This window comes from Coregonus lavaretus (assembly GCF_964263955.1).
Source record: "Coregonus lavaretus genome assembly, chromosome: 13".
In the NCBI taxonomy this organism is placed as follows: domain Eukaryota; kingdom Metazoa; phylum Chordata; class Actinopteri; order Salmoniformes; family Salmonidae; genus Coregonus; species Coregonus lavaretus.
The window spans coordinates 8,176,605-8,188,352 of NC_140000.1; the positions used below are offsets into that span (position 1 = coordinate 8,176,605).

General features: G+C 48.7%; 1 protein-coding gene across 3 annotated transcripts; it reads left to right on the forward strand.

The window, feature by feature from the left end:
* The first annotated feature begins 335 nt into the window (after positions 1–335).
* On the forward strand, positions 336–11,733 carry LOC311140680 (zinc finger protein 687a-like). 3 transcript variants are annotated; one of them, XR_014614173.1, is made up of 12 exons: positions 336–371; positions 1,204–3,310; positions 3,863–4,118; positions 4,412–4,653; positions 4,788–4,972; positions 7,239–7,415; positions 7,498–7,660; positions 7,840–8,097; positions 8,239–8,599; positions 8,690–8,802; positions 9,229–9,322; positions 9,429–11,733. XR_014614173.1 is itself a non-coding variant. In XM_084175856.1 (11 exons), the coding sequence occupies exons 2-11, from the start codon at positions 1,220–1,222 to the stop codon at positions 10,095–10,097; spliced, it is 4,251 nt and encodes a 1,416-aa protein (XP_084031982.1). In that variant the 5' UTR covers positions 336–371; positions 1,204–1,219; the 3' UTR covers positions 10,098–11,733. The 3 variants fall into 3 exon arrangements, 2 of the variants coding, with proteins under 2 accessions (XP_084031982.1, XP_084031983.1); XM_084175856.1 differs by lacking the exon at positions 8,239–8,599 and having other exon boundaries at positions 9,426–11,733; XM_084175857.1 differs by lacking the exon at positions 8,239–8,599.
* Positions 11,734–11,748: the final 15 nt, after the last annotated feature.

An 11,748-nucleotide genomic window follows, 5' to 3' on the forward strand; every position in this document is an offset into this window, starting at 1 on the left:
GGTCTTTCTGAAAAGCCATGCTTTGTGAAACAGACATTGTCTAAATTTAGTCCCTGCAGGACCACAAATGCAACAAAAGCATGCCCTTGGCTCTGGAGGACATTGTGCTATAAAGGTTATTTGATTGTACCACTGTCAAATGACAATGTCCTCAACCATTTTTAGGAATTGATTGCCAACACTCGCCAGAACAAGGCATTACAATGTAAAACGTATGTACATCATATGTGCGGAAGACAGCTGGCAAATTGCATACACATTAGCGTCCAAAGGTGACCACTTTATGAACCTGGCAGGACCTATCTCCCCCGTCGTCTCTGGTGACGAACAACCCATGCGTCAAAAAGGAAAGTCGGGAACCCAAGAGCGAGGTAAACAAACCAAAATTTCCTTCACAGATTTAAAACTATATATACATTTCTGCCTGTCACGGATATACCATTATAAACCACTGCTTCATATGAATGTCCTGGAATAATTTCCAAATGTAAGGTTTAAATACCTGAAAAGCAGGCGTTAAAATGCTTCCTTGCGCTGACGACGACGTAAATTCTAGCTAGCTAAGTGATGTTAGCTACGCTAGCTGTTCAGCGCAATGCTAGTAGGGAACGTAGCTAGTTAGTGTATGTGTGTCGAGATTGTCGACAGTTCAGTGTGGTAGCTAAATAGCTAAATGAACTTTGTCAAATAAAGTAACGCTAAAATATCCACATTTTGTGTTCTCGCAAACTCAGCGAGAATAGGTAACTAGCTAATACAGCTGCACTGCATAAAGCATGTGCAACAACAACAAAAAATGCTGTCTGAAAACTAGGCCTAGCTATCGGTCTTGCTAGCTGTCTTTGCTGTACTAGCTTGCTAGCTCAGTAGCCAGTTCACACTAGGGCAGTTGGGGAACTTGAACTTCCAAATAAGTTCCTAACTTCCAAATACAGTGGTTGCTTCTAACTGCTAACTCATTCAATAAGTTCGCCAGGTTTGAGGTTTATTGGGTTCTAGTAATTTACTTACATAGCTACCTGAAATATAGGCTATTCAACATTGCAATTCAACATTATGATGATGCACGTTCAAAACAGGAAGTCACATCTATGTTTGTCATGATTTATCATCATTCATAGTATTCGGTCCTGCCTCAGGGACTTAAGTTGGGTTGGGGACAACACAGTGTTTATTTCTCACTCCTGTGTGTCTGTCCTGCAGGTTTCGTAATCCGGGAATGGGGGACATGAAAACCCCAGATTTCGATGACTTGTTGGCAGCCTTCGACATTCCAGACATCGATGCCAAAGAGGCCATCCAGTCTGCGCCAGAAGAGGGTGGGGAGGGGTCAGGGAAGGCTGGGGGCAGCGTGTCTGTGGCCGGGGGTCCCTCGCCAAGACCTTCCAGCCCCACTGATTCCCCTCCCAACCCCCAGAGTGAGCCTCCAGTGGTCAGTGTGATTGTTAAGAACAGGGTGAGGCCTGACTCCTATGAGGATACTGAGGGGTCAGATGAAGAGGATGGAGACAGCCCTGGGGGCAGTGGGACAGACCCAGACCCTGAGGTGGAGACTGGGATGGGAGTCAAGGGGAGCCTGCTGAATTCACGACTGGCTCCTAGGATGCCTAGTCTGGTCTCCTCAGAACCTCTCCTCCAGAATGGGTTTGAGGGGTCCACAGCCACGCTGGAGCCCAGTGTGAGAGGCCAGGGGATGGGCCAGGCCAACAGGGAGCTCTGGTCAACCTGCTCCCCTTCCACTGCGAGTGAAGGAAGGGGCAGCAGTGGGGGTGCGGGGGGGTCGGCCAGCACAACCAAACATACAGTTAATATTCTCAACAGACTGAAACCTCTCCCCTCCCCTCACACCTCTGCTGGTCCTATAACCTCCACATCCTCCTCCTCATCGTCATCTTCACTCTCCGTCAACCCACACCTCTCTCCTCCCTCCATCCTGAGTGAGGACACTCCGCGCCCTCCCAGGCATCTCTCCTCCCCCCCTCCCTCCAATGGAAGGATGAGGCGCATCATGGACTCGGATGAGGACGACTCTGAACCGGATTTAGGAAGCCCGCTAGTGATCCAAGAGAGCCCAGATTCTCCCATGTGCTCTCCTCCCAAATTTCCACGCAGACACCGCCAAGTGTCCTCTTCAGAGCTGTTCAGCTCCCCAACTCCCTCCTCCCCTCCTCTCCTCTCGTGCCCCCCTCCTCTCTCCTCCAAACCCCCTCCCTCCATCACTCTGACATCCTCCAACTCTAAACCCCCCCCTCCAGATGAAGTACCCTCCACCCCCAGGTCTCCCTCCCCTCCTCCTGCCCAGCCCCGGGCCAGTCAGTCCTGGCTGGCTGCCGCCCTGAGTAACCCCAGACCCATCTCTAGCCCTGTGATGGAGGAAAGAAACCCGGAACATGTGATCGAGGAGAGGGACTCACCAGAGAGTCCCCCGCCTGACCAGACAGGTTCTGCTATGTCCACTGTGCCCAAGATGAGCTCCAGCCCTGCACCAGCCTCAGCTTCAACTCCACAGGGGGCTAGAGAGGAAGAGGAGCCCATGGAGAGTGAGCCTACCCTGGTGAGCAGGTCAGAGGACAGTGAGAAGATGGAGGTTGTGGATGGAAGACAAACAGGAGATACGGAGACGGCTCCGGCCAACGCTATGACGACACCAACAGCCCCTGTTCGCCCGCTCAAAGTCCGAATCAAAACGGTCAAGACCCCTACAGGCAGCATCACCAGGACAGTGACGCGAGTAGCATCTAAAGGGGCAGGGGGGACCCCCTCAAAGGGCACAGACAGCTCCAAACCCTCCCCAGGGGGTCGTAAGGTCCTCAGCCGGCCCAAGAGGGTGGCATCTCAGCAGCCTCCGCAGCAGAAGTCAAAGGGTGGCAGCCTCCTGCCTGTGTCTACACTCCAGGATGCAAGTACCGCCATGTTGATGGCCGCCAGCAAGGCCCAAAACAAGATGGCCGCCGACAGCAACAAGCCCAAAGTGTCAGCTACGGCTGTCAGCATCACCAAGTCAGCAGCCCTCCCCTCCGTCTCTTCCGCCTCCCCCAGATTCAGCCCAGGGGGGGCCAGCGTGCGCAGCCTGGGCCAGAAGACCTTGAATGGGGGTGTGTCTGTGTCCCCCTCCCCCCTCCTCCCCCCTCAGGGGGGCAGTAGACCGGCCTCCATAGTGAACAGTACAGGAGCCATCATCTCCAGGAGCCAGTCCAGTTTGGTGGAGGCCTTCAACAAGATCCTCAACAGCAAGAACCTGCTGCCCAGCTACAGACCAGACCTCTCTACACCACTACCACCGGAGTGGGACCTGCCTCTGCCTGCACAGGTAACAGACATAGGTCTATATCAGGGGTATTCAACTCTTACCCAACGAGGTCTGGAGCCGGCTGGTTTTCTGTTCTACCTGATAATGAATTGCACCCACCTGATGTCCCAGGTCTAAATCAGTCCCTCATTAGAGGCGAACAATGAAAAAACGCAGTGGAACCGGCTTCAAGGTCCAGAGATGACTTTGAGGGGTCTATATCAGCATGGATCCAGTATTGCACTAGTAGCACTTAAAAGCGGAAGTCAAATTTCAGTTAGACCTTGTGTTCAGTAGACCAATAAATCGCTCTTGTTTATGTAGTTTTTTTATGGTCATACACCGGATAGGTGCAGTGAAATGTGTTGTTTTACAGGGTCAGCCATAGTAGTGCGGCGCACCTGGAGCAAATTAGGGTTAAGTGCCTCGCTCAAGGGCGCTTATTAATCCCCAAAGGGGAAATTTGATTGCACCAGCCAATACATACAACACCAATGAATACGCATTGTATCGAGAGACATGTCATCAACATAGGTATTGTATTCATGTTGTTCTTCCTTCTTTGCGTCGCAGGGCTACCGCTGTCTGGAGTGTGGCGATGCGTTTGCCCTGGAGCGCAGCCTGGCTCGCCACTACGACCGGCGGTCCCTGAGGATCGAGGTGACCTGTAACCACTGTGCCAAGCGGCTGGCCTTCTTCAACAAGTGCAGCCTGCTGCTCCACGCCAGGGAACACAAGGAGAGGGGACTGGTCATGCAGTGTTCCCACTTGGTCATGAGACCTGTCACTGTGGAGCAGATGATAGGACAACAGGACACCACTCCCATCGGTGAGAGAGAGACTGTGTGCTATTACCTTCATATCTGACCTAGGACTCTATACATAAAGCATCTCAGAGTAGGAGTGCTGATCTAGCATCAGATTTGACTTTGAGATCATAATGAATCATATTATATGAACGGGGGGTGACCTGATCCTAGATCAGATCTCCTACTCTGAGACGCTTTATGACTACGGGTGCATCGCTGTTTAACAGTGCCTGTCTAACCCACCTCTCTTTAACTTTCACTCCCCTTCCCCTATCTATCTCCCCGTCTCTCTCTCTCTCTATGCCTCCTTTAGGCATGCTCTCTCCCTCCCTCTCCACCTCCTCTGTCCTAGCGTCGTCTTCTCCGGCTGTGACTTCAGCAGTGACCCCTGCGACCCTGAGCCCCGCCCCCCAGCTGCAGCAGCCAGTCCCCAATAAGAAGGCGGCAGAGCCGGTGCTGTACACCAATAACAAGTGTCCTGAGTGTAAGGTGCAGTTCTGCAGCAAGGCCGAGGTGGCTGCCCACTTCCAGGAGGTCAAACCAGCCCTTAACACTGTGAGTAGAGCAGTGTGTGTGTTTCCACATCTTTTACATTCTAGACACTATATGAATAGCTTGTCATGGCTTTAGGAGTACCTGCCTTACTGACCTGTGGTCCCTCCTTTCCCCGTCTCCCTCTCTCCCTCCAGTCCTGTACGGAGTGTTCTCCCCCCATGCTCCTTCCTAACGGCTGCAGTGCCTCTGCTCACGCTCGCATCCACAACCCCCGCCCCCCCTACGTCTGCCCAGAGTGTGGGGGTGTGGCCAAGCAGCCAGCCTTCCAATCCCATCTGGAGGAGGCCTGTCTCCACTTCACACGACGCATCGGATACAGGTGACCTTTCACCCCTCACTCCCTCTGTAATTGAAACGAACCTAGTTACTCCCCTAGACACTGATCTAGGATCAGATTACCTTACCACCAACTAGGGCTGTGGCGGTCATGACATTTTGTCAGCTGGTTATTGTCATGCAAAAGTCTGCTGGGCTCACGGTAATTGACCGTTAATTAACATAAACATGTTTAGCATCTCCAGGCCTCCACGCATACAAGCCGCCTATGAGCGTTTTTGGAACATCTACATTTAAAAAAAGTATAATAAATCAATTTAATATACACCATCACAATAAGTCCATAATTTATTTGAGTCAGGTCTAAAGAAACATGATATGAAGAACAAAATAACATAGGCCTACAGTAGGCCAACTCATATCTGGCTGTCCTCCATGCCACAGGCTGTAGGCTTGTTCATTTAGCATTTAGCTGACAAGCTATGTCATCACTTTATTTTATATGATTATATAGTAAGAATAATATAATTGAACTTAGGATATTTTTCCCATAACGGAGTGTTTGCGTATATGAAGTGGCTATGTTGAGCATAAAAGTGAACATTTGAAACAGGTCCTATATGCTAGATTTGGAGTTATTTGACAACTTTAGTTGTGAATGATACAAAAATGTCTTAGAAATCAAAGCATAAATGGGCTGCATGGTGCGACTATAGGCTATTGATGATTTTGAGAAAGTAGCAAAACAAGTTTGCGCTCTGTTTCTTGCCTCAGGCTGCACAGATGTTCTCTCATCAAGTGATCATATTTTCACCCTTCAGACGATTCTCAGTTTAATCTAGTCTAATATGTAAAATTAGTTTTGATTTAGAATGTCCCATTATCAATGAACAGGGGCAGGGGAAAATACATGTCATCTGTATGCACTGGAATAGCGAATGGATGCCGCGCACTTACCCTCAGGTCCGTTTTGTTGGCTACTTCTGTTTTATAGCGGAGCATGTGCTTAATATGAGCAGCTGAGAAATAAATATAAGAACACTCATTTCACTCCACGCATCAACCACTGTTTGAGGAGCATGCTCTCGCTGCCCTGCAGGTGATATTCCGCCCAAACTCTGTATGCCATGGGCTCTCCAACCCCGTTCCTGCAGCTACCCAGTGCTTCATTTGGGAAAACAAGTGAAATCTGTTTGGAAACATTGATAGTGACATGTTTTCGCAACGAAACATATTTCACAAAACTGTTGACAGCCCGTCTGCGCGCTCGAGAAAGGAATAAAGGAGAGAGAGGAGGAGATGGACACGCATGGTGGTGAGATATTCTGTATAGCTAAAGGTAATGTCACCCAATTAATAAAAAATGCCCTATTACTAGGCTATTCAAAATCAAATACAAATTCACTAATTGTAGGCTAACTGTAAGCTGCCCTGCACAATCAATGAACCAACAGCATCGCCTAGGGCTATACGTTCTCTCCCAGACTCATGGATAGACATGTTGGAGCGTAGCATAAGGTAACCAGTCCAGTATGCATAATAATACAGCTCACACGTAAAGGCGATTTACTCAAATTTGTTTAATTTTGGAGAATAGGCTAGATCAATTATGTACCAAAGACATCTTAAATCAGTTTTGTTATTCTGCCGTGCGTAGTATTATGCTGTAGGCTATGAATTGTATAACGGTACAATCATCATTTTAATTCTGTTTTTTTGGGGGAGGGGGGTTCATAAGCCTACGTACATGCATAAGCTGTAATATGCTTATGTTTTGAATGAATCATCACCTTAGAAAGCGCTGTCCATTTCGTTGTGTTAGGCTTTGAAACAACATCCACAACAACCATGTTTTACACTGTTTCAACCTGCTGTTGAACTTCTTTCTTCAAATTGATCATCACAGTGAGGTGAGTTTTAAAAGTCTGATAGGCCAACTGTTTTGATGATAAGTGTTTGATGTGATTTTCGATTGCATTTGCATTGATGTCAGAGTGGTTAGAGGGACAGTAGAGCCCTGAGTACCAGGCCATTGGCGACCTGATGTTCATTAGCGAGTTGGGTACTACTAACACATGTCCAGAGCTCATAAGAGGAGATTACCGTGACTCAACGGTTACATGGAATTTCACTGTGGTCATGACTCATGACTGCTGGTGTGTCGGTAATACGGTCACCGCAACAGCCCTACCACCAACCCATGCTTTAACCATTAGGAGGATGAAGAAATATCTGACCCTGAATCAGTGTTTAGGGACAACATCTACAATTATATTTATCTCTCTCTCTCTCTCTCTCTCTTTCTGCAGGTGTTCTAGTTGTCAGGTGGTGTTTGGAGGGTTAAACTCGGTCAAGTCCCACATCCAGACGGCTCACTGTGAGGTGTTCCATAAGTGTCCCAGCTGCCCCATGGCCTTCAAGTCCTCCCCCAGTGCCCAGAGCCACATCAACACCCAGCACCCCACACTCACTGGAGGACAGGCCAAGTGCGCACACACACACACGCACACACACACACGCACACTGATTTTGTTCTCTGATTTTATACCCTTCTCTTCTTCCTTACAGGATGATCTACAAGTGTGTGATGTGTGACACAGTATTTACCCAGAAGCCACTGCTGTACGTCCACTTTGACACCCACCTAGTCAAGCAGAAGGTGCACGTGTTCAAGTGTCCTGAGTGCACCAAACTCTACGCTCAGAGAAGTTCCATGCTGGAGCACATCAAGGTACATCTATGGGTTCACCTCTCACACAGTCCTTCTCAAGACTGGGTTTGGGTCAGTCAGTTTTTTTACATTCATAAAATATTCTGTTGATGTGTAGCTTAACTCTCTTCCATCTCTCTATCTGCTCTGTTCCTTTCTCCTTTTCTCTTCTCTCCTCTCCTCCCCCTTCCCTCGCTCAGACTACTCACAGATGCCCCGCAGTCAAACAGGAAGTTCCCGTTGCCATGGCGCCCTCTCCTGCCCCTCTCCCTCGGGTGCGGAGCTCGGCGAAGACGGAGAGCTCTGACGGGGAGGAGTGGGGAAGGGAGGAGGAGGAGGAGGAAGAGAAGGATGGAGAGAGCAGTAAGACGAGTCCAGGGTGGAGCTGTGCTCCCTGCCACGCCCGCTACGCTGACAGAGAGGACTACATTACCCATATGGCAGAGCAGCATGGCAAGGTCAGGAACACAGACTGCACATAAAGACTGCACATAAAGACTACACATAAAGACAGTTTCATGTTTGATGTGCAGTACAGTAGATTGATTCTGAATCGGTTCTAACTGATCAGTGATCCATTGTATCTTCTGACCCTCTAGGTCAGGCCTACTCTACTGCCTGCCCACGGGCCCAGTCCTGCCCAAAATTAACCCCTAACTGGCCCTTAAACTAATCACCTAATCGCCACGGGCCCAGTCCTCACTTGAGAAAAGTTATGCTTAATACTTCACTTACGTTCTTCCAAATAAGATCAGAGTTTATTTAGACTCAACTTTGAGCTCCCCAGGTGTTTGTCAAGTTAGGATTGGACCCGATCATATAGGTTCTGAAGCCGTATATCATATCTATCTCTAAAGTTGTGGAGCACAGTCACCTCTCACATGAAGTGGAGGGATCCAGGAAAGTTTCCCCTCTTTTTTTATTTTTCTTTGAAGAACAGATTTTCAGCAGTTTTTCTCAGTAAGCATCATTGTCTTTAGTAGCCTTTCTGTTTTTAAACTAGGGGAGCTGAGGGGACTGTTTATTGTAAGGTACCTGTGTTTTGTGTAGATCCTGAAGAAGTTCCCGTGTAGTCTGTGTGAGAGCTCCTTCTCCTCCACGTCCAGCCTCAGACGCCACATCAGAGTCAAACACAAGGGCATCAAACGAGCCTTCCACTGCCGGTGAGTATGCACACTACACCCTAACCCCTACATACTATACCCTACCCCCCACATCAGAGTCAAACACAAGGGCATCAAACGAGCCTTCCACTGCCGGTGAGTATGCACACTACACCCTAACCCCTACATACTATACCCTACCCCCCACATCAGAGTCAAACACAAGGGCATCAAACGAGCCTTCCACTGCCAGTGAGTATGCACACTGCACCCTAACCCCTACATACTATACCCTACCCCCCACATCAGAGTCAAACACAAGGGCATCAAACGAGCCTTCCACTGCCATTGAGTATGCACACTGCACCCTAACCCCTATATACTATACCCAACCCTCACATGAACCCCTATACTACCCTATTACATCTTTATCTCACCCTACCCCCTACACTAAACCCTAACCTGTGTGTGTGCTTGTGTGTGTAGGTTGTGTACTGAGGGGAAGAGGACGTTCAGCAGTAGGCTGGTGTTGGAGAGACATGTCCAGCTGAGACACAGCATGTCAGCTCTAGACACAAAGGTATAGTTCCACTTTCTCTCACAACTACCGATTGCAGCCTTTATATAGGAAGACAGGTTATTAATGCTAAATGTCATTAACTCTAATTCTCTCTGTCTGTCAGAAGCGAGGGAGGGGTGCAGAGGGGGCAGACAGTTCCTCAGAGCAGGACGGAGGCTCCAACCCTCCGTTCACTGTTTCAGCTGAGGAAGATGGAGGAGGAGGGGTGAAGACTGAGGAGGAAGAGGAGGATGTGACCGAGGGCATCATCCCCGCTAAGAGACCTCGCGTCACCTCCTCGGCCCCCCCTCCCCAGCCAGAGTCTGGGTTCCACTGTGCTCCGTGTGGCTTCACCACCGAGGACCGCGCCGTCTTCCTGGAGCACATCCCCCAGCACCGCTCCGAGGCCCTGGGGGGAGGAGTCAGCCTGCAGTGTCTGCAGTGTGGAGCCTGCTTTGCCTCCGCCCCCTCCCTCTCCCGCCACCGCTTCATCAGCCACCGGGTCCGAGACACGCCCCCTGACAACCACAGCCGCCACGCCCATAATGACCGCTCCCTGACATCGTCACCCGGCAACGGCGGTAACCACGGTGACGGGAGTCCCAGAGGGGGTTCCCTGCCGGGATCTCCCTCTTCCTCGTCTCACCCCCCCACGCCGCTGGGGGAGGATGGGGAGGGCAGGGTGGGGTGTAAGGTGTGTGGGAAACGCTTTGACAAGGTGTCGGATCTGAACACACACTTCAGGACTCACGGCATGGCCTTCATCACCGCACGCAAGACAGACAAACCTGTCTGAGAGAAAAAAATAGTGAGGGAGGGGAAGGTAGAGAAGGAGGGGGGAGAGAGAAGAGAGAATATTTTGGAGGAAAGGAGGGTGAGAGAGTACCATAAACTGCAGATATTTTAGTAAGAGAGAGGAGGTTTAGGAAGGAAAGTAAAACTCTTCACTGTAAACCGTTCTTCAGCAGTGTGTTCCTGTCATCACTTATCCAACACACAAGCACATTGTGATAACAGTTGTTGTTGTTTTCATTTAATTTTTTCTTATTTAAATTTCTGGCACATTTCTCATATGGCAGCCAGAACCTGTGTGTGTCAGTGTCTGACTGATTCAGGACGCAGTACCTCAGGTGCTGTACCTGTCTGACTGAGGTAGTATTAACATATTCTTACTGAGTTTTAAACAGTGGAGGCTGCTGAGGGGAGAACGGCTCATAATAATGGCTGGAACAGAGCAAATGGAATGGCATCAAACACATGGAAACCATGTGTTTCATACCATTCCACCGAAGTCATTACCACGAGCCCATTCTCCCCAATTAAGGTGCCACCAACCTCCTGTGGTTGTAAATGAGTTATAAAACACATTATTCCAGGTTATATTACCAAATAACACTTCCATTCAGAAGTGTACTTTTCAAAATGGTAACCACCAGTCAGTCTACAGTTGAGTTCTGTTAGGTTTCTGTTGTCTGTCATCAACTGAGAATGTGACTGGTGTTGAAAGAGACTAGACAACATGGAGATGTGATTAGCTTATTGATTTGAATGTTTCAGTTTTCTATGGCTCATCCAAGCACAGAATCTCACAGTGGATTGGTGACAGCCCCCACTGGCCTCTTCTCTGTGTAGAGCCAGTCCCAGTTCTTTTTGACTATTGCATCGATTTTCTTATAGTTTTTTCATAGGCTTTGATTTCTGGGTTTGTGTATGTGCAGGTATTTGTTTTTCATTGTGAGTAAGCTCTGGATTGGCTTGGTCTCTTGAATGTTCTCCATTCTCATCCCCGTCCGTCTAACCATATAGTATGATCAGGGATGAGATTGGCTCCACAGAGACGTCAGGCAGAGTATTCCTGTTGTTCCGGCCTTGTAACATCAGGAATTCCAGATGAATCAGGAAACATCCCATCTCAAGATGACCCTCTATTACCTGAAGGGGTTGGGTTGGACCCTTCCATTACTGAAGTGTGGTTGTACTTCACCAGAACTGAACCATAACCATGTAAATATGAGTACATGATAGCTAGACAGCTATTCTCTCTTTCTCTCTCTGAGGGGAAGGGAGCAATGGAGGGGGAGAGAGATGGATGGCGTGATAGTGAAGCTTCTGGTGTAGGAGGAGAGGCGTGAGGGGTTGAGGACAGTGATTGTATGCTAAAGAAAACCATGTAAGGCGTGTTTAATTACTGTAAAAAAAAAAATTTGCCTAAAGATTAGTCACCCAATCAGCGGTGTTGATAACTGTTCTCTCTTCTGCTCTTTTGATAAAGCGAGTGTGTGTCTCCAGCTAGAGTTTCTTCTCAATCTTCCCAGATTACAGTGCTGACGCACAGCCCTCTTTTCCCCCTGTAACCCAATTTTCTGTTGTTTTCTTTCTTGCGTAGAGCGTTTCTAATAAAATACCCAGAGATAAATAAAGTGATTATTATATTCTGAGTCTCAACA

Excerpts from the sequence above, each read along its gene's own strand:
- LOC311140680 (XM_084175856.1), top strand. The coding sequence starts at position 1,220 with ATGGGGGACATGAAAACCCCAGATTTCGATGACTTGTTGGCAGCCTTC. Across the intron at positions 4,973-7,238 it reads ACACGACGCATCGGATACAG|GTGTTCTAGTTGTCAGGTGG; the intron begins GTGACCTTTCAC and ends CTCTTTCTGCAG. Across the intron at positions 8,803-9,228 it reads AAACGAGCCTTCCACTGCCG|GTTGTGTACTGAGGGGAAGA; the intron begins GTGAGTATGCAC and ends TTGTGTGTGTAG.